The sequence below is a fragment of the Chelmon rostratus genome, chromosome 15, assembly GCF_017976325.1.
Source record: "Chelmon rostratus isolate fCheRos1 chromosome 15, fCheRos1.pri, whole genome shotgun sequence".
NCBI classification, from domain to species: domain Eukaryota; kingdom Metazoa; phylum Chordata; class Actinopteri; order Chaetodontiformes; family Chaetodontidae; genus Chelmon; species Chelmon rostratus.
Genome location: NC_055672.1, coordinates 6,779,557 through 6,802,601, shown reverse-complemented (window position 1 = coordinate 6,802,601; position 23,045 = coordinate 6,779,557). Strand labels below are relative to the sequence as shown.

The 23,045-nt window shown below is 41.3% G+C and overlaps 1 protein-coding gene across 2 annotated transcripts in view; it reads right to left on the bottom strand.

Annotated features, from left to right (window-relative positions):
* Window positions 1-8,366: 8,366 nt before the first annotated feature.
* Window positions 8,367-23,045, bottom strand: part of smoc1 (SPARC related modular calcium binding 1) — a 46,078-nt gene continuing 31,399 nt past the window's right edge. For both annotated transcript variants that reach the window (XM_041953764.1, XM_041953765.1), the window contains 6 exons: window positions 21,885-22,077; window positions 19,715-19,797; window positions 16,423-16,528; window positions 15,542-15,786; window positions 14,660-14,713; window positions 8,367-8,602 (listed from right to left, as the gene is read on the bottom strand). In XM_041953764.1, the coding sequence (XP_041809698.1) occupies window positions 8,586-8,602; window positions 14,660-14,713; window positions 15,542-15,786; window positions 16,423-16,528; window positions 19,715-19,797; window positions 21,885-22,077 (698 nt within the window). In that variant the 3' untranslated portion in view covers window positions 8,367-8,585. The remainder of the gene's footprint in view (window positions 8,603-14,659; window positions 14,714-15,541; window positions 15,787-16,422; window positions 16,529-19,714; window positions 19,798-21,884; window positions 22,078-23,045) is intronic.

Below are 23,045 nucleotides of genomic sequence, written 5' to 3'. Positions count from 1 at the left end.
GACGACCGCTTTATTAAAATCCTGACGATAAAACATTGCAACACCTTTACCGGCTGTTTATAGACTATGCAGCATGCAAAAAAGACTTCACATCCATCGATGTCAATGTCTATATCTACATATACTTTTCTTCGTGTTCTCACCACTGGTCCTGAGTGTCCTACATTGATCCCGTCTTCATCCCTGAGTTTCAGATAGGAATGTGTAAATTTTCCTCTGTGAACACACCACTACTGGAAACTGTACACACACACACACACACACACACACACACACACACACACACACACACACAGAGAGAGAGAGAGAGTGGACCAGTGAGTCTGGTGATGAAGTCGCACCCAGTTGGTGAATTTGGGGCAGTCCTGACAGAATTGCGGCCGTGGGCCTCCTCTGGTTCTCATGGACCAGCTGATTGACCTCCTGAGCCTCATCTGACTGAGGATCAGTTTATCTGCTGCACCCAAACCTCAAATTCACTGTGCTGGAAACAACACAGCTGTTCCCAGATCAGGGCTAAAAGGGATGTTGATTCCATTTGGGGCACTGAGTTGGCTTTTTAGCTACAACGCAGCCACGTGCTTTAGGGTCCTGTGCATGTGTCCTGTGATGGTGTTCACTGAAATGAAAAATTGAAGCATTTCTGATGTCTTTCTAGGAACAGAGGGGAAAAAAAAAGATTGAAGCATGCATTTATTTTAATTAATCCAACTTAGGCTGAGATTATTTCATTAACTCAAGACATTATAGGATTCACATAGACAAGAGTAAGAAACCCTTCAACTATGGATGAAATGAGACAATTTTTAAAAATTTGAGATTTCACTGAAAACAGTGAAATGTGTTTTGCATTTTTTTAACCTTATGCCACAGTTTATAATCACCTTTTCTGAAAGATGAAAAAGGCTCAAAAAAGTTCAAAAAGCCACTTTGTTACCCAGTAGCTGTTAAATAACCAACCAACATTAGTAGTGTAGTGTTTCCTAAAGAGCAGTTCTGCTCTGGTTGATACATAATTAAACACCATTGACACCTTTTTCCCTCTAGGAATGCTCTCATGTGAGTAAATTGTGGTAGATGCTTGTGCAAGGTAAAAGCCGAGTCTGCTGAACACATCTTGTAGCTGTGTGGGAGTATTAAAAGAAAAACAGTTGCAGCTAATGAAGGAAAATAAATCATGCAGTTTCCCTCCTGAACTAGAAAAGCCTATTTGCTGTACAATGTAATGAATATAGTTTTAAGAGAAATTAAAAAGTAGCTACAAAGATATACTGGATGTAAACGGCAGCATACTTAATTGCACATTGTGAGTTAGGATTCGCTGACTGATGCAGAGATACTATGTAGTGCTTTCAAGGATGGTCTTTAAAGGCAACACCCATCACACAATGCTGTGACAATTTAGAGCCTCAAGGATTTAACAGACAGTACCAGGATGAAGTATATGTGTGTGTGTGCCTGCACCCTCCTCCTCCTCCAACAATCTTAATACTTGCCTAAAATGCTCCCAGCGATCTGTCTGCCTGTCTGCGTACATGGAAACTCTGGATGTATCAGTTTCCAACATCTGTCAGTCCATCCTGGAGCTCTGACAGAAGCAACATGCACATATTAGAGTAATCCCAAAACCAGACTGATCCTGATCAAAAGGATAAAATGAGCAAAGATCACATGAGGGGGAGCGATGGAGCTTTAAGGGCTAAGAGCTGTGTTTTTTTGTTTGTATAATCTGGTCAGTCCTGTTCATTATAGTAAGGGTGATTATGTTTGTGCTTGCATGTGTTTGCGTGTGAATTTATGTATGGGCTTGTGGGTGTTATGTGTTTGTGTGTTCGCTATATTTTAATGAATGTTTGTTCCAATAGTGTATCCATATATCACACTTAATCTTTCCTATATTTCCCACCTCTGAAGTGGGAAATATCTAAAATCTAAAGTCTCATTATTTCAGTTTTGTGGTTTTCATGCTTTAGTTTGAGAGCTGATGAATTCCTTATTGGCACGTCCTGTGTTCCTTTGTTCACTTCCTCACATCACTGAAGTTTAATCTAATCCAGTCTTATTGACTGTTGCAGAGTGTGTGTTTTTGTTTTTGTGCATGTTTGCTTGCTGGTCTGTGCAGACATATCTCCATATATTACATAGGCTATACTGTATATGTGCATATGAGTCATTTGCACTAGTAAATACAGGTTATAGTGATTCTGCAAAATTAAATCATGATGTTAAATACACACATACACACACACCTTCCTCTTGAACAAATCCAAATGGGCAGTAAGTGGTTTTCACTGCTGGGTTGCACAAGCCAAATGAATAAAAGTATGGAGAAGAAAGATGAACTTAATCATAATGTCGGGTGAGGAAACATTCTCCAGCCTCACCACAAACCACATCATTTGTGCATGAAAATAATTTTTATCATAAAACTTAAGTAAAATATGTACAAATAAATACTAAGTGGCCCCTGAGGCCTGGAGGTGATGAAAAGCAGATAATTCCAATCTGCAGAAAAACCTGCGCTGCACTGACTCATACAGTATGTGAAATACTTGAGTTGTGTTGAAGACAGAAAACAAAAGAACCTCCCATAAAACTGTACCCTTAAAAACAGTCCTAATTTCACATTTCAAATCTTTATTTCTTATTAATTTTGTAAACTATGCATTGCCAGGTTCCAAACTGCTGATATACATTCATATGTTAGATATCTCATTTGTTGTACTCTGTGTACCTGTTGTGTGATTTATTTTCAGACCTTAAAGAACATAACATGTGCTTTTAAATCACTTACAAGAAAATACAGTCTGTCTGCAGTCCAAAGTAAATGATTTTCTACAATTAGAACTCTCTAACTTCACTGAAAGCAAACTGGGATTTCGTAGTGAATGTACTTGCCCCCCTGCTTACTCTCATTCTTTAGTTACGATGGAAATCTACCCACAAAACCACCCTGGTGTCACAGGACTATATTTAGCACCAATCTGTAGTGCCCCTAGCACAGAACAGCAAGTACAAGCGCCAAAAAGACGGGAAAGAACAGTTAGCATTAGGGGGTAAAATGCGTCATTCACCTGCAAGCTCTGTTCCTGCAGCTGAGTTTGCAATCAGCGTGTGGATACGCCTGTCTGGAACATGACCTTTGACCCCTGAGCCCTGGCCTCCTGGCAGGCAACCCCCTGACCCTGCACTCAGGCTGCTGGGCAGGTGCTGCTGCAGAGGGCATCAGGCACAAATGGTATGTAGTGTGCACCGTCATCCCCCCACCACTAATGTTTGGCTGTTGCACAAGCTAATGGCTTCTCTAATTACCTGTAATGGTGTTTTTGATCTGTTTCTAAGTGTTTCAATGCACACAAAGGAGAAAAAACACTACACAAAAATACTCATCACTAGCTGAACATGTGAGAAAGCTAGTGTAGCTCATATTAAAGATTAAAGTTTTTAGTGAACAAGAGACTGGCTGTTCTATATCTAGACATGCTGAATCTTTTTGAGAGTATTTTTAATCATTTTTGTAAATGTAGCCATTTTTAGGAGTGAAAGTTATAAACTTCCTGAAACAACATCATGCAGCACCTGTACTGCCCACACATCACTTCCAAACCCCCAAATTCCAGTCGTCACCTATGAAACCCCTTTGGCAACCCGCCTACCCTCCACCCCTCCTTCAACAAAGGAGCAAACACACATGCACATACATCCCTAAGCAGCTGCGTCATTATAAAACTCTTTTGAACTTCACACTGGAAGTCAAATGCCACATGTGTCCGTACAAGACAGATGTACTGCAGCTGCCTCTTGGCTCCAATTTCATCTGTGATACAAGCCTCTCTGCGCCCTCCCTGCCTCCCCCATTTCCAACACCCCCATCACCAGCAACCTCACCCCCCGAAGCCCCCCGCCTCCCATCATGCACTGACAACATCCACACCTTTGAAGTCTCATCACTAAATCAGAGTATTTCACACCACACAGAAATCAACAGGTCAAACAAGAGTGCATCTTTGTACTCAAGTTTCTACAAAAAAGGAGACAAATAACTAGTAACGTTCAAATAGTGGTACTTGCCAACTCAGTTTTCATGCCATGCAAACTATAAACAAATGACACTTCAGTAGAAGCATATGAGTCCACAGTAAAATTAAGAAACTTGCAAGAGATAATCCGTCTTTCAAAATATTTATTGTCAGTTCATGAAATTCAATTGGCGTGGCTGATACTGTGTCGATTGTGTAAACTCCTTGTGCATGCCTGGCTAACAGGGTTCAGTGTGTGAACTTGCAGACTGCAGTGAATCATCTTCACCAATAGGGGTCAGTATTAAACTCCTGCTCCCTCCTCTAGTGTCTTCTGTTACAGCTCTAAATGCTTTTCCATTGCACAAGAGTGAGTCCACACTGAGCATAGTTGTAATAGATGTGGTATTAAACAGTCTCAGGATCAGTTCTATTTTATTGTTGCTTTTGTTGTTGTTTTCTGTCGTGATTGTACCACATGTACAAGTGCAGCTAAGTGGGAAGTGAAAAAAGACATTATCGTTCTGGAAAAGAAAAATCCATCTGAACATTTTTCATATTTCATGATTAAGAAGCTTTTTAAAATACTTAAATTTTTGTGGTTAGGCTAATTTGAGTCAAAATAGTTAGATACTTGCAAAATAGTGCATGGTAGCCCTGTACTGTGTGCACTTTCATTCTCTTCACATGCATCTGCAAGAAATAAAAGGTGGCTTTATCTGAGATTTTGGTGCTCTGGTAGCCAAAATCAGCTCTTTAGGGCATTGCACCTCAGTCACGAGAACAGTGAGGTGTTACGAAATAACTGGTGTGTTTCTCAGTAGTTCTGAATGTAGGGCATCTACAGACCTTTTTCTCATTACGGCCGTTTTTAAATTTATGTCACAGATCAGGTGGGAAAAAAAACACACACTACCCAGAAAAGTGATACAACCCATGTGTAAGCTACTGCTGTGTGTGTGCCAAGATGCACTTCATAAACTCTAGCATTCTATCAGTTGTTCCCCTCTAAAAAAAAAAAAGGAAAAAAAAAGAAGCCCTTTTTCATTTTGGTCCTTTCTATTGTTTAGTCTTGCATGTGTCTACTGTTACACGGGTCCAAACAGCTCAGGAAATAAGGCCTATATTAAAGTGGAGAAGCATTTTCGTTTTTATTGCTTAGCCAAACAGCTGCACCTCAAGCCACATCATTTACATTGACCAATTTCACCCAAAGACAACACGTCACGGTATTTTGTTTTCCAACAGATCTAATTTCTCCAGCTATGAATGAGAAATATTGTCAAAACATTTTGAGATGGTCTTGACACGCCTATTGAGGCTTTGCTGTGGAAAAGTGGCCGGTGAGCTGACAATCTGGGCTTTTCCCTGTCAGACTGACAGTCATCTGTAAGCCCCCTTCACTGCACGTCCCCCCATCGTGATTAGCAGTGATTACTAGCCTGTTAGGTTGTTTTAGATCTCCCATGTGATCGGCAGCTCTGCAGCGTCTGGAAGCACTTCAGCACACACACAAGCCCAGTGTTCAAGCCTGGACTGAAGCAGGAGAGACTGCACAGCCGTCTAAGAAAGGGAAGTTTCTGTTCTCATTCTTGGCATAACTGCCCAGTTCAAATTAGACCTGACTGGACTCGTGATCGTCATGGATTAAGCACCAGATACTGTATACATTCTTGACCGCGTGTAGTGACAATGGCAGGAATCATAAAACACAAGCTGAAATAGTCAAATAACCCCACAATGGATAAAATAAACAGTGCTCAGAGCTGACAACATCCAGTCTGGTCTAAGAATGTCAATGTTGTGAATTAGCTACTGTAATAGCCTAATGTCTGACACAATGTAAACACAGTGAAATGTATATACTTTTTTTTACAATAAGCCAGAATGACAGTTAAGTAAGTGAACACTCATATGCCCCACAATGAAATTTAGTAAAACAAACAAACAAAGGTTATTGTACATATTTACAATAGGAGCCTTTTTTGTCTCACGTTCATGAGCCACTGCAGTGACTCTTGGGTAAATGCTAAGAAATACACAACTCAAAAAAAAAAAAAAAAAAAAAAAAAAAAATACACAAACATTCAGACCACAATAGCAAACTCATGATTCTCCATTTTTCAAACTCAATTGTTCCCAAATGTGATGAGAAAATTTTGTTTTTTACATTCCAAAACGTATTTTTCTCATGCTTTTCTGCTCATTCATTTTCCTATTAATCGACACCCTGGGGCGTATTTTAAAAGACTTACTGCATTTTCTTACATAAGGTGGCAAAGCTCCAAGTATGTGTGGTGGTTAAGTGTTTCAGAGAGCAGGACTGACATCAACTGTTGGAGGTCAGACAATGAATGTGTTTACATACACACAATGTGCTCTGATATTACTGGGGAGACTCAAATATTTATTTTAGGAGCTGGCATTTGTAAATGCCACATGTTGTTTACAATAACTGGGATAAACGTGAATATGACAGCTGAAATGAGCTGATGTTAACGGGATGTTGAGCCATGTAAACATCTTACTCCATTTACTGGTTGGGTTTAGTCATCTGTGCCACCTCTTTTTCCTGGTACTATTAAAACGCATTCTGTGGACCGTAGTCTGTTTTGGAAAATGAAAATCCCCACCAGGGGGTCTTTGTCAGAGATTTGTTGACGTTGTAATTTGTAACTGAAGCCAGCAGAGCCGGATGAACCCATGAATACCAAACACTTTCCAAAAAATTCAAAAACATGCGGAAATACCAAATTCTTTAGCTGTTTTTTGGGTTTGAGTGTGTGAATGCTATCACTGATTTAGCGGAGAAATAAAACTAGCCCCAGTGATTTGTAGCAACAGCTTGACTGGCACATGATATATGTAAACCAATGGTCTTTGTTGTGGTTTGAACTTTAAGTTGCATTAATCAATGTTTTTTATATATCACCATTATTAAGGGGTCTCTCATACAGACTATGCAGCTCTTTTTCAGTTCCTTTATGGTACATTCACTTCATAGTTCAGTCTCAGCACTCAACATCAAGCTGCTTTCACCAAAGAAGCTATGATAAACTGACTGTATGCTACCTGCCCACCCCTAAACACCAGAAAAACAATGCTAGCAACTGGCTAGTGAACACAGTCGAGCTTTTAGCAGCTCACGAACCAAATGTTTCCCTCAGGATTTGGTGGAGACCAAAACAGAGCTAAGAAGAGCGTAAATATTGGACTTTGGATGATAATGTTAGCTACATTTGAAAGGAGGGAACTTACTGCTAACATGTTAGTCATAGCAACTTCATGAGGCAGTTTTCAATTCATTCATTAGTTCAGGGTTGTCCCTTTAGTTCTGGGATGCCTTAGCCCTCTAGTGGTCAAAAATTAATGAATGCAGCTTTAATATGTTCATGCTGCCACATGCATGTGCAAAGGTTTTACCTGCTGGGTGCTACAGTGTTAAGCTGTGTTGGTATACTGCTCGGATCGTCTATGTACTGTACCAGTGTTGTGAGGTGGGGGGGTGCATAACTTGTACTTACTCATAATACCTTTTTTATTACTGATGACTACTACACATTTTCATTTCTCACAATCTGTTACTGTTTGCATTTTGACATGTATTTTATGACTAGATTCATTTAATTTTTGTAGCACAAACTTTATAAAAAAGTAGAAAAACAATGGAAACCTCAAGGCATCTTGTGCAGACAACATGCTGATAACTGAGAAAACTACATACAACATAACGGTCTTGCATTGGTTTTGGGTTACACCTTTAAGTAACTGTGTGGTAAAGTCAAGTAATGACTTACTTGCTGCTAGCTTTTCCAAACGCTGGTATATACTGAACAAAAACCAGACAAAACACATCTCGGACTTTGAGCTCATGGTTAAACCCAAATGTTAATGTTCCTAGAAAGTTCTGTACAGTGCAAGGGGATTCATACAGCTAATTCTGTGCTGATAAATTAGACTTCATGGTCACAGTTTAATTCTAATACATGCCGTTCACTTAATATTGCATGTTCACATACAACATTACACATTCGTTTAAACTGCTCTACGTTGCCATAGCTCTTCCTTGTGAGTTTGGGCTGAATGTGACTCACTGTAAGCTCGTCTTTAGTGAGCTACCACTGGCCTGTGTGCTGCTATATGTAACAGGGGAATAATAAGTTGAATTTAATAGCCACAAAATGCGCATTAGTACCTGTTCCTGTTATCTGAGGAGAGAACAAATTACCACGGCAGACAAAACACAAGGGGAAATGTGGTGACATGCACATCTTCCAGTGGTGAGTCATCTTTTAACAAATATATTCTCATTCTTACCGAGACCTTTTCAGTCACTTCAAGCGGGGAAAAAAAAAACACGTACAAACAGATAAAATGTCAAACACAGGGAGGAGAAAGTGCAAATATTTTGGCGCCGCTTCGTTTTCTTGTTTTTCTGTTCGTTTTTTTGAAACTCAGGAACTTCGTAATTTTTCTGCTCCATCTTTCTCTTTCCCGTCAGCAAGCGTACAGATGGCTTCCCTCTGTGCCCTCTGGTCCCGTCTCAGCTTCTGGATCCTTCTTGTCTCACACCAGACGACCTACTGGGAACAGAAAGACAGACAAGAGCGGGGGGGAGGAAGTAGTCTGTTTCAGTATCCAGCAAGCAGATGCATTCACACAAAACTGCTGCGTGACAAGACAATGGCATCGCTCTACAGGCAGAAGCTCACTCAGACAGACTCACACAAGTTAAATAATGTAAAATATAGTTTAAAAAAAGTACTGGTAGTAAAGCAAGTTGTACTTCTACATTTCCATCCTCTGCAGCTGATTTCTCGTCCTCTAAAGCACATCACTTTCCCTCAGTTAAACAATTAAATAGACCCCAGTCCAGACTTTTAATTTTGTTAAGAACCAAAAATAAATATACTAGTTTATCAATTTTGTTTTTCATTTACCTCACTATGTTTTTTTTTTCTAATTTTATATTACATTAAAAGTAATCGGGTGTGTAACAAAAGTAAACCTTGTCAAAAGCCACTTCAGCGCGCTAATGTGGCTTCTGCTTTCTAAGTTGTCGTCCATTTAAAATTAAATGTGAAGCAAAATTTGTGACCATACATGAGTAAAAACAGTAAATAAGTTTAGTTTACATCAGGCCTATTTAAATTCCTTGTTTTTCTTTTTAGTTTCTTTCTGATTTCTTGAGGTTACAAGAAAGTCACTTGCACATTAAAGCAAGGATAAAGTCAGTTGTTTCTAACTAAAGACTAAAGACTGCTAAGCAGCTGAACCCCACCTACACCCAAAACGCTCCAAACGCACCATCACATGTGCGGACGTTATGTTGCAGCCAAGCTATAACTCAATAGGTCTCTCATGTTGTGTTGCATTTGTGCGGAGACTGCATGGGACAGTCAGTGTGCTGCACGAGGGATGGACTGCTCGCTCATCAATCAGATGAGTGGGTGAGGGGGGGGCAGAGGGAGAGAACGAAAGAAAGGAGGAGAAGCCTGGGAGGAAAGGAAGATGGGTAAAGAGCTCAGATTGCTTACAGATGGCTGTCAGAGGGGAGCAGAGGTCCTCCTGAGTCCTGTGAGAGCTCAGGCTGCGTGTGAGTGTGTTTGTATGCACCCATTTGTATTTGTGTGTTTGGGCATTCAAAATGGGGTTGCGTGTGCATGTTTTTCCATCTATCTGTATTTTGTGTGTGCACATTGCAGCGTGTGTGTGTGTGTGTGTGTAGACTCTACTGGCCTACATGAGGTTGTGTGTGAGGGTGGAGACATGCAGGTGCGCTGTCTGTCAGTGCTGGTTATGCTCGCCGTGAAGCAGAAGTCCAGCTGATTTGACCACAGAAATCAGACGATGCATTTGCTTCACATTTGAGTCTTTTGTTCGAACTTTAAAGCATCACAATCCCTCCAGTTCTCCATAAATCACAGGTTACCTTCCATATGAGTGAGTCCTGTAGTGGATGCTTTCACCTATACTTTAAGAGGGTACAATAAAATATTATGGCCACCTATTCCTACCCTGGAGATCCTAGTTGGATCCAGGTGACTAGTGTTTGCAGTTTAAGCTGTAACATTTTTATGGAAATACATCTCAATTTTGTTACAAGAGCACAACCCTGAATCAGCTCCACTCCAGTATTCATACAATATTAAAATCTTTCTTCTTTTAACACAAACAGTAAAAAATCCTTCATGTACATGCTTTTATGACCAGCCACCGCAACAGCAAAGAGTATGTAAAGAAAGCTTTATCTTTCAAAACTTTCAAAGCTTTATCTTTCAAAACATCTTGCAGTTGGCCACAAGAACACTCCAGTGAAACCAACTGTTATATGTAATATAATCCTGATTAATAATTAAATCTATGGACATATTCAATATGAATATCCACAGTTAAATCTTATAATTTTTTATATTTTGTATAAAAAATTATATTTAAAAAAAACCTGACTGGAGAGCACTGAAGGAAAGCCCCCGGAGAGCCACAATGGAGAGGGTTCGTCCTCTGAGGACCATGAATGAGCTCAGTAAAGTTACATGTTTCTTTTGAACAAATATAAATTTTGGCCTGATGAGGGGCAAATAAACATTGTTGCAATTCAACATGTGGAGATCATAAAACACAATAACAGTTGTCATGTAGATTGTTTGTTTGGTTTGGACCATTACATCTGAGGACTGACCAGCCAACTTTTGCATCCTTGAGTCTGGCAACCACCTGAGCAAAATCCAGGATATAAAGAAATCAGGAAGAGATATTTGAATGTTAAGATGTTTTAGTTCTAAGATTCAGACCGGCTGTCGTTTGACTGCAGTTTGGCCTTTCTGGTGTTCTGGTTCATGCTTAAGTAACTCCTCAAGCAAGATGGTGCAACTCAGCAACCAGAACTGTAGTATTTTGTACTTTCAGTGTCATAAACTCTTTACCTTGGCAGCATTAGTGGCATGTTCTCACTGTTAAACTATGCAGGTCCACAATATTTCCTGATATCTTTCTGGTGAAGTCATGTCCTTCGTCTCTTTAGCTCAGATAAATGTCTCTGTTGTAAGGAGCTGGGCAACAGTAGTGCATGAATCGGCTTTGCAATTACCCGGCTCCAGAGCAGCGAATGGTCCTCTCCCTCCACTCCTCCCAGTCACTGAGGACACTGTCTGTGCCATTAACAACACAAAGCTCCCTGGCCTCTCCCTGGACACCTTGGCCCCACTTGTGATAAAGAGCTGAAAGCAGATCCTGTCTAGCGGTGAATCGCCTCGCCTCACCTGGGACCAGCCAATAAAGACACTTGGCTCAAGAGCTGGGAATCATGGTATACCTGTACATGGTGGTAACTGGGGAAAAAGGACTTGGATACACAGGCCTGAGTTTACTCTCAGCCCATGAAATAAGGGGTTTGTAGCAAACTTATCACCTTAATACTAGTAAGTAACGCTTATCTAACTGTCACAGTCCTCTCTGTCGACCTTAACACAGTACAGTGTGTGGAGCTGATGTCACAGTAATTAAAACACAAGTGGTGTGGAGTAATTGCTGTTGGCTCGGATAGGACAGGGCTCTGGGCTCTCTAATGGTCCTGCAGCCTCGGTGCCAGGCCTGCCTCATAATGCCCTCCTTTCATTCCTGCCTAATGACGGACACAGCCAGGACAAACAGAGGAGGAAGAGACGAGAGAGCAGGAAAGGAGTCGAGAAAGGAAGAGAGGAGTTTGACATAAAACAGCAGGCAGGACACAAAAAGCGTGTGTGCACCTCTGACTGTTTTTGTCAATGCACGCCATGCCTGCAGGAAGTTTAAAATGGTCTTTGACAGGTGAAATCAGCCCAAAATACCTTCAGTAATGAGGTGGCAATAATGCTCATATTCCTCTCAGCGATCTGTGCTGAGTGATGTCAGATTGATATTTATGTAGGCAAACTAGACTCTTTCTTTTCAAAGGTTGCCTACATTATTCTTTCTTCTTGCTGTCCTACAAAAGTCAGGATGACTAATTCCCCAAAACCTAAAAATTCAAATTTTCTCCTGACAGACCATTTTAATCCATGAAATATCTTCGCTGGATCATGTAAATATCCTGTATGCTCATGCTGTTACTACCCTTTAACCACTGAACCACTGGATGCGATTTAACTCAGTGGCCCTCCTGTTCAGTACTCAAGACAACTCACCGCTGTGGGCTATTTAAGAAGATTAGATGTTCACCACTGACATCTAGAAGGCACCAGCATACCTGTGTTTCATGTGTAAGGCCTTGTTATCTAAGTTGCTGAGATACTAAACAGCCTTAGTTGAGTTCAAGTGAACAACCAGTTCATAGGATAGGTTGAGGTTCCTCGTACCAACTTTAAGCTGTAGATCTGGTTTTCAGTACGATGGGCCTTGCTACTGTAAGTAACTGCAACACAGCTTGAAGTGGGACACTCATCCCTCTGAGGGACTATTAAGTTCGACATACGGCCAATTACTGGTAAACTGAAAAAACTAACAGACCAAATATTTTTCAACCACTGCCACAACCTTGCCACTGCGTACTTGAAGACTCTCTTTGCAGTTAGCACCAGATATTCCTCTGTGGTACCAGTGTTGCTGGTAGTGGAGGCGGGTACTGACAGTCATATGTTGCACGCCGTCACCAGTGTGAGTCGATGCAAAACAGAACGAGGTCAAGCAACATGTGTTGCAGTGATGAGAGTTTGTAGTGACACTGGTCTATTTTAGCAGCCAGCCAATGGCAGCTGACCTTTTAAGGTAGATTTATTTGCATTTGGCGAGTGGCAGGTGCTAATTTTGGACCTTGCTTTTGATTGTTCGAATTAATGTTTGTGTGTGATGACTATGCGTGACTGATTTATCTTGATGTGATGCAGTGTATTGTGTGTAAATTGCTCCCAAGAGAGATCTTGATCTCAGTGAGACTTCCTAATAAAATGAAACTTAACTAACTGTGAAAGTCTGCTTTTAATGCAAAGTTGCAGGAAGTTGCAAAAAAGGCTCTATAAACACTCCCAATTGATCCTCAAATATAACTCTGTATGCCCATGTCTGGTGTATTTTGGTGCATTCATACATGCACACCCGCATGTGTTTGTACTTATTCAAACGTGTGTTTACGCCTTTCTAAATGGAATGAAGACTTTCAAAAGAAACGTCATGAACCCTGCTGCCAAAGCGCATTGCAACATATTTAACAGTGAAACATTTTTGCATTTTGCTCATTACAGCGAACGAGACATAATGCTGCAGCCATCTGAACCAGACCTGCTGCTCATCCATGGCCTGGTGTGAGAAGAGTTTACCCAGAAAATCACTGCCCTGGGCTTCTGTTTCATATCTCATCTATAATGAGGATTCCAGTCTCGTCAAACGATGGATGCCACCCTTTCCAGCACTTCAGACTTCACACAAGGTATTCAGATGTTTTCCTTTGCTGTTGCCAACGTGTCAAAAAGTGTGGAGCTTCATACTGTACAGATGTGCTCCACTCTGCCCCACATGCTTGCAATCCTTCACCAAAAGCACGTACTGTAAACTGTAAATATCTCCAACAACACTCCAGTGACGATCCAAAGCTGCGACAGAGCATGATAAGATTTAATGCCTGGCAAAGGCAGCTTGACTTAAAGGGATCCAGGCCATTGAGGATCAGCTAGGCATACCTGAACACAATGGCCGTCTATCTTAGTCAAGGCAGAATGCTGCCATATGTTCTCACAGACTCCTGCTTCCTTCATGCAGCCTTTCTGTCTCTCTCTCTCTTTTTAAATACCTCACTCTCTCCACAATCATCACTAGCTCAGAGTGCCTGAGTGGCAGCAGAGGGAGCTGTATAAAGCTGTCAGGCCATTTACCTCCAGCTCTTAAGCATGAAGGTGAGAGATTCAGTGACCACAGCGAAAAACAACCGAGCCTCCTTTTCTGCTCTTCCAATAGCGGGGCTGTTTATCCTGGCAGCTGTGCCCAGGGTCCGAGAGGCCTGACGTTATGCCCGCTCTGAGCCACTGTTCTCCTGGCGTGTTGGGCCAGTGCCAGGGTAAACACATGACCTCAGGGCTATGTGGCGCTGAACTGGCTCAGTGGCCAAAGTCAGCAGCACCAACGGGACCAATAATCACTCAACTAGGGGAATCCCAACAGATATTGAGAAAGTAAAAGATAGATAGAAAGATGATTAGCTGATTAACTGAAAATTAATCTGCAACTATTTTAATAATCAATTAAATGTGTCAGGAATTTTTCAAGCAATAATTCCAAGCATTCTCTGATTACAGCTTTTAAATTTTGAGGATTTGCTGGTTTTCTTTGTCAAATATGTTTGCAAACTGGAGACTTTTTTTTCTTTTTGGAGACTAGAGACAAAACCACTCTCTAAAATAGCAGCACAACTGATGACAAGACATCATGGCCATGGAGAAACACACACACACACACAACTGCACATCCATACAAATACACAAGGACACACCTCAAACTTCAGTGCTCATTACAATTCACGTAAATCAAACGCTGCTGTGTCAACGAGCTGTATCTACTCCAAACTGATGCGTTTCACCAGTGTGCATGTTAATGGGTTACACATGAAGCCAACCACAGCACTCAAAGCCAGAGGCAGCCGACGTTAGTCAAAGCATATTAGTTTGCCTTACTGAACAATTTTGTCCCTTGCCTTGTCCCTTGGCTGCCGCTTGTCGTTGAGCTGCCTGCAAAAGAGGAAAAACAGAGATCACAGAGATGTGAATTAAAAGCTTACTTTGTCATTTATTTGTTAAATGTGTCACAATCTCTGGGAATCTTCTACTTAAAACTTAATTTCATCATTTCTTCTTCTTCTCTTGGTTGTATGACATTAGGATTGTAGATGGCAGCAGCCTCTTACTGTATGCTGCCCTGGCAGTTGTTAATGAGCTCTATTCTGAGCAGTTTGTACACTCATGATGAGTAGTTTCAGTTTTCCAGCCCAGGCAGCGTCCAGGATCAACTAATACATTAGTCTCGTCTAAATATTCATCAGTGAGTGCTAAGTGCAGCCGTGTGCCTTATTTAGACTGCCAACACATCTGTTCGTCACATGCACCACATCCCTTCCTCTAAACAACTGACTTAACTTTTTAAAACTATGACATGATGAATATATTGGTAAAAATCTAGTGTGGGTATGAATAAAAATGGGTTTGTGTTTTGTGGTTAACACTTGCATACTTTTAAAAGCTCATAGAAAACGATCACTTTACCACAACTAAGTGCCTCTGTTATTCTCATAGATTTAATCTAATCTCCATAAGAGACTCATTCGTTTATTCATTCATTTTATTTCATTGAAGCAGCTGTTAAACTGGAGTAGATGAGTTCTGCATGCTTAATGGAATCTCTAACTAGTTGTTGAAGGAGGCCAGACTCTATATGCAGATTTTCCAAGCTGGCTTAAGGTTCATACCAGGGTCATGACCCCACTCTATGACCCTGCGAACACACTCAACCATCCCGTTTCCACCCGCTCAATTTTTTCCCAGCTTTCCTTTTCCTCTTACCTTCCTTGCTGACGCCCAGGCAGCCTTTCAGCTCCTGCAGGGAAATGGCTCTGTCCTTATTCAGGTCACAGTAGTCGGTGAACTTGCGGGCGCATTTCTTAGGTTTGGCTTTCTTCTTCAGGTACCTCTTAAACGGTTTAAGTTCCTTCTTGTTGATGTCCTGGCTGCCGTTGTTATCCAGCTGGGCGAAGTACCAGTGCACCACCCTCTCCTCTAAAGTGTGACTGGGATCAGGCTCAACAAACCTGGTTAGGGTCAGTGGAAAAGATAGGAGTTCAAACATGGATGTTTCATAAAGGGAATATGTAGAAATACCTCTTCACCGTTAGACATAACAATGCCACACCAATAAACATGCAATAAAGATGATGTGCATTTAAGGTTGGCTGATAAACATTTCTTAGTCATGCATGACACTTGACATGTCATCACATCACTTCACACTCAAAAAACATTGGTCCAGTTTGTTGATTTCTAATGATATGAAGTCACAAAATGATGTGGATACTTCAGGCAGTCGTTTTATGTCAGAAACCTACATCATATTTTTTATTACAACTTATCTTGCAGTAAATTCCTTAAAATCAATATTCTACTTTGCTTTGAGGAATGGATTCATCTTTTTAGGACAGCATGGGCAGCTTTTAACCAAATACCTTTCAGTCTCATTAGTGTTCTAGCATTGATGGTAAGTTAGCACCAAACCCTGTCGGTTTCTGTGCCAAGATCTCTGAATCGTCAGAGATAAAATATAAGCATTTAATTAATAAAACCAGAGTGAAAGATTATTAGAGTAACACCAGAAAAGATGGAAGTTTTCCATGAAGAATCAGCCATGAGGTATCCTGCTCAGATACAAATGTCTACATAGCACTACTTACCTCCCACCACCAGAGGGGGCTGGTGAGTTTATGGCTTGCACCATGTCTGTAGTGAGAGCATCTAACAAGCTTGTAATGAATTCCACTTTCTTCCCCTCTGGGCAGCCTGGCACAAATCAAAGACAAAAAAATCCACCAAAATTACCTTCCACAACTAATTTGAGTCATTACAGAGCAGCGAAGGTGAAGTGCCTCTAAAGCCTCCACACTAGTGAGCCAGGATGACAGATGTCAAACGGAAAACGGCTGTTACACAGTAAAAGAAAGCATGCAAACCTTGTCCACAGCGTAATGACGAACCAGGTGTATCTGTTAACTGGCTTATGTAACAATTACTGGTGAATCATTATGAATATATTTTAAATAGAGGCGAAAGACGTAGCTTGGTTGTTTTGTAAGACCTCAGAAAGCAGAGCTGAGGCACATGGCGAGACGTGGAACAGAAGTGTGCGGTGATGAGAGAGTTTTGTTGAGCAGTGCAGACCTGTTAACTTTTATGACACAATTCTGAACACCTTGGGTAGCTCTTTTTAATTGCCCAGATGTATGGTTTTAAAAGCACGCTAAACCAGTGCAAATTTTTCCCTCCTAATTGTGTCTCTTAAAGGGAAACTTCAAACGCAGCTGCATAGTAAACTAATCTTCTCATTCTTTTTTTTCAGTCTCTCCCTCTTTCGCCCAGGCTTTCTTAGTCGATCGCCTCCTCCCCTTCCTATGAGCGCTTGTGGCCTCCTTGTTCTCTGCTCCGTTCTTGTCTTTTCATTCCTTTTGTGCCAGCTCAGTTATGTGGGAGGTGGTCCGCTGCCCTGCCAGGTGAATCCAATTAGCATTTGCCTCGACACGACAAGCTCAGAGAAGCACTGCCTTGCTGCGCCTTAATCCAAGTGTTAAATTAGGGTGTTATGAAGCGCAAACCGTTATGTTGTACGCTGCCTATGTGGCAAGGTGTCAAGGACACAGTGTGGTGCTGGACCTCTGGGCTCTGGGCCACTTGGATTTAATCTAGTTAACCGTGATACTTTAAAACACGCTAAAGCTGCACCAAACAAGCTTGTCTCTCTAAAAATACACACATCATATCAGGCATCTTATACCATTAAAACAAAGCAATCTTCACCTGTGGCACATCTTTTCAAGTTCCTTACTTCCTTTCACCTGAACTATCATTAGCCCTCTACAGAACTGCTTCAATCCATTCCACAAGAAAAATAAGTCGAAAGAGGCTTTTTTTAATCACAATTTTATGACATTAATCACTTCGCAGCACCTTACAAGACTTTTCTACCTTCTTCTAAGAACTTCAGACAGTCCAGATAAACATTTTTTTTCTTTCTCTCTTTGGTATAAACTTATCACAGAGCAGCTGGTTTAGTCATCATTTAATCCTTAACATACCCTGAAACCGACATGGACATGGAGAGCAGGTTGGACAGCAGACACACACACTCAGTTCTGTTTGTACTACATTGGGTGTGTGAAAATGTGTGTGTGTCACAGTCCATGTAAAATGAGCAGATGGCAAAATTGACATGACTTGCATGTTTGCTATGAGCTTTAGTGTCCACCACTGTGAAAAGTGTAGCTTAGCATAGAAAAACTATCGAGGATAATGTAATGAAATCTGACACTATATTTCAGTCCTACTCATTAGTGCTATGTGGGAGGAGGGAATGTAAACAGAGTTCATCTTCATCTTCTTTTCCCCAAAAAACTGTACCTTAATGTTAGATTAAGCTCCTGAATTGCCTGAACTAAAAGAAAACACATCCCAGCCTTTGGTCTCGGGGGAAGAGCTGTTATCTGCTCCCCCTGACAGAGGTGGTATTGTGCCACTTTGTGTACAGTGAGATTGAACCTGTAGCTGCATGCTGTTAATAGACTGCCCTCTCAAGCATTCTTTTCTCCTCTTGCCTTGATGTGACAACCATGAAATATTGTGCTTTGTTGTGGCGGTTCAGAACATCCTCTACAGTACATAAAAATATCTCCACTCAGCACCCTGCGGTCTAAAACACCCCCAGCAGCCCCCCACAGTTTCACCACCACACCCCGCAACACTCACACCTTCATAAAACATGCCACACATCTGCTGCACAGTCAGGAGTCATGCTTGACTCTGTAAACTCACCAGATGGGGAATTAAATAAGAGTTACAATGCAACCTTAAATGATGGGGAAACAGAGGGGCAACAAAAGTAAGTGAGCAGTAACAAGGGCAGAGGAGTATGAGCCGAGGTTACGACCTCTGGTTTAGACGAGAGTCTCTGATCTTTGCTGCCGGGGAATCCAACACCACAAAGTGTGGTTTGGTCGATTCTTAATCAAAACCCTCAGTTAGCACGAAGGAGGGAAAACTGTATTTCCTGTATCCAGTGAACACAGACATACTTTCCAAGTCTCTGAGCTCCAATGCTATTAATTGACTGTTTTCTAAACCCCTCACTTCGACAGCGATTGTCCAATCAGCAGCTGTAACTAAGCAAAGCTGGGCAGGCTTTGGGTGTCTCCACGTTCTGAAGCGATGCAAAGGGATGTAGCAAGAGAAGAAGCTCCCTAAATACAGTTTGGAGGGTGGTGTCTTTTTTTTCTCTTTTAGCCTTTTCAAAAACCACAGAAGAGCAAAGCAGGAAATCGATAACTGTGTTTCTCTTTTCTAAAGTAAGCTGCAAAAGTGAGCTAACTAGCTCACTCCCGACAGTGGTGACCTAGCATTACTTCCAGGGCTGAGGAGACTTATTGCTACATAAACGTTGGGTACAGGTTCAGAAACCCCGCTCACAACTAGCAAAATCCACCGTGTAGTATTTTGCCACCGTGTGGAAACAGAGCCCGGCTCGGAGCTCTTGTTCCGCTCTTTAGACAAACTCAATATTCACGTCATTACATTTGCCAAACAGACATGGTCATCCGCAGCAGTCTTTTCAGTGACAGCGAATCATACAGTTAAAAAATATGAACGAAAAGAAATAAATTTAACCCCATCAAATCATTAGTGTTTCCAACCAACTTACACTGCTGATGTTAGCTTAAGAAGCCAACCAGCTACAGCTGAATGTGCCAGTGACAGCAAAAAACTATGGTCGCCAGGTAGAAATGAGAAGCCTGCAGATTTCAGTGATGAATCTGCCACTTTTAGCCTTGTAAACTGCATGCATGTCGTGTGGTAACAGAAATCTAATTTAATCCGCCTTGTATTTGTTAAAAATACAACGACATCAATCGAAATCTAAGAATGTTTCTGCAATCCAAAGCCCGAAAAATAAACTGAACTGCAGTGAAAAGTAAAGAAAACCTGTCAGATCTCTGCCCTGGAAGGGATCTTCTGTGTCGGAGACGCGAGATCGTGCAGCACCGTCACACTCCGGCGTCTGGTACCTGTAATACACAGAGAGGAGAGGACAGCAGGAAATACGGCTGCATGAGACAGAAACATTAGCAAGCGCTGAAGAAGCAAAGAATAAACCTGTCTCAGCAATGTGCGAAAAACCTGAGACATCAAAGGAGAAACTAGTCCACAATGACAAACTCAGCCGTAGGAAATAAAACAAAAATCAAACATGGCCTGGAACTGAAGACTAAACAAAACAAAAACACCACAAAAGATTTTCCTGTTTTCCTTCCAGACCTTCCAGAACAATCTGAGGTGGAGCTGAAAACCAGGAGATGTTATTGGTGCAGGACAAATATCTTTATCTCCATTTTGAAAACATGCACCCTCCCTGATGTCTTGCGTGCATTTGTACACCTTTTTTCTGTTTGCAGCTTCTTAAAACTGCAACCTTATGCTCTTCGGCTTTAATGTGTGTATTAACTGTTGATCTGTAAAGAATTAATGACAGTGATTAACCGTTCTTTTTATACACGCATAATAAATAAATTTGATTTGATGTGCACAAAGCTCACTTTCAGAGCCATAACAAACTGTCGTTATGCGTGGCATGACTCGTTTTCTCCTGGCTATCAGTGCTTCTTGAATAGGATGGAAAATTGAGCATGTGTGTCTCATTTGCCTCTTTTCTTTTTTTTTTATTCAAAGTAAAAGCAAGTTGTCATTTCTTTTTTCACAGTCTGCAGGGCCACTGATCCAAGACGGGATGTCTGATGCATGACTCGACACGATGCTGTCTAGAGGAAAGAAATTGGGATGAGTGACATGAGGTTTAGTCCAAAATACATTAAATTCTTATGTGAAGAAATAATCGCCTCAAGGTTGCCATTCAATATCTCTCGTAATGCAGATGAGAATTTGGTCTGTGCAAGTTTTGCTACCATGCATGTGATTTATTTTAGGTTTTTTGGGGCTTTCAATTAAAAAACGCTAGTATCTCATCATTGAAACTAAACCTGTGTTATCATGTATTCGAAAAGCAGCCAGGCAGAACACCAGCTAACTTTTTCTGATTGGAAAAAAAGTCTGTACCTCATCCTGTAAAACATAAACCGTCTTGTGGAGAGAGAATGATGATGCCCCTTCAGGAACAAAAACAGCTCATCTATTTAACAGTGCATGCTTACAGTTCTTCAAACATCCAATCTGTTTCTCTTTATGTAGCACTGTGTTTTAAGAAGTAATATTCATGTTCTAGATACAAATCATGAAAGGTTATTAAACAACCAAAACGTGAGCGATGGGCATCATTTATTGAATATTTTTCTGTTGCCTCATCTCCATCTCTGTGACATATAGCTCTTGCAAATATCCATTGTGCCTCCGCCTTTTCCCTGAAAGCAGTATAAACAGCAGCAACTGCACTGAAAACAAACGTCATACCAAACATTGAGTGTTTACGGCCAGCCAAATGATATTCCCACCAGGGCTCAACGCTAATTGTTGTGCCAAGTGAGCCGGCAGTAGCAGCTTGGATCCAGAATTTCTCAAAAAAAAAAAAAAAAAAAACTTGGTTGTAAGCAGCAAAAGTAGCTTTTAGCCATTAGCTTGAAGGATGACAATGTTGGTCTGTTGGACAGAGCATGCTAAGCTAATACGGCAAACATGGTAAACATTATACCCAAACAACATCAGCATGTTAGCATTGTCTCTGTGAGCATGTAGCGTTAGCATTTAGCATGTGTTGTCTTCATTGTTGTTCATTGTTAAAGTTTTATTCACGTTATGTTAGTCACGTTTGCTGACCTCCCTCCTCGCTATCACCATCTGGTGTTTCGCGTGTCGCCTTTGGAGGCAACTAAATGAAACGCGTCATTAGCTTAAGTAAAATTACGGCTTTCTCTGGTTTTGAACATTGTTGAAAACATCTGGGATAAACACCTGTACTGAAGGTATGTGGAAACAACATTTCTCATTAAAAGTATACGTTCTTGCTTGTGCTTCTAAATGTGTTGTCCAGCACTGGTATCAATAAAATTTGCCTCATTTCAAAGGAAGGTTATTATATTTTCCAATGGATGTATGAATGCCTTATTAGCTTAATAAAAAGCTTTTTTCTGATCCATGATACTACCTGGTGGAGGTTCCAGGAATGGGCCGTCCCGTGTCCACCAGAACACACCAGCAGTAGCCTGTGGACTGGTGGCACTGGACCGGTTTGTAAAGGCCTCCAGGCCCGCAGTCGGGGATGAAAATGGCCTCGCGAGGATTCAGCCGAGCCTCCTCCAGTGCGCTCTGTCGCTCCTGGTCACAAGAGGGAACTTTCTCTAAAACCATGAGAAACACACTCAATACAGACGCACCAAATCGAGACAACAGAAACACACAAATACTCATCTGTCAGAAGATTAATTGGTAATGTTTAATTTAGAAAACGATTACTCAAGGCATTTATAGTAGCATGCTTTTATGTGTTGTACTTAGTGTAGGTCCCTTTTTGAAAGCAAGTTGCCCAATGTCTGTCGATCAACCAATTTCAGTTGTGAGTGGTCACCTACTGGTTGGTGTAAAGTGCAATCTCTGTAGCACTTTATAGACCAACGGTTGCACGTTTAGGGCTCTCTGTTTTTTGTTGGCAACAGATTTAGGCATATATAGGGTTGACTTTTGGGAACAGAAACAGGTTTTACAAGTTTGAGAGTCTGTGTTCTCTCTGGCTTCAGGATAACTTAAATGCTGCTTCATGCCATAGGCATATGGTTCGTGATGCAACTGAATGTCGGGCGTCATTCATCACGTTGTTAAGCAGTGGAGTGGAGGTTGTGTCCCTGGTGAACTTATTACTATGTAGTCTGAGCATGAACGTTTATCGTTGGTCTTGGAAATACTGTAGAGTAAAAAATCTTAATCATCCGAGGTTGCTTGTTTTCACCAAAATATGTTTGCCTTCTAAAAACAAAGCTTGAAAAATTCCTTCGGAAACCTGCCGTATGTCACAGATGCTGCAATCCACCACTTGTGTAGGATGGACACAAACAAACCTCACCAAGCTTTATCAACTCATCTGTATCCCACAACATATTCTAATGGTCCCACTTCAAGCAGCTGGACTTCAATGTGAAGCACTGCTACCAAAAAAACCTACTGGTCCTTCCTCAGGTTGAATCAGGAAGTCTTTACCCACCACAATCTGTCATATCTGTCATACATTCAACAACAGCCGCTCGGCCCTATTTACATTCACATCCATTTAGTCCATTGCTCACTCTTAAGCCAAGTACAACAGAGCTGCGTG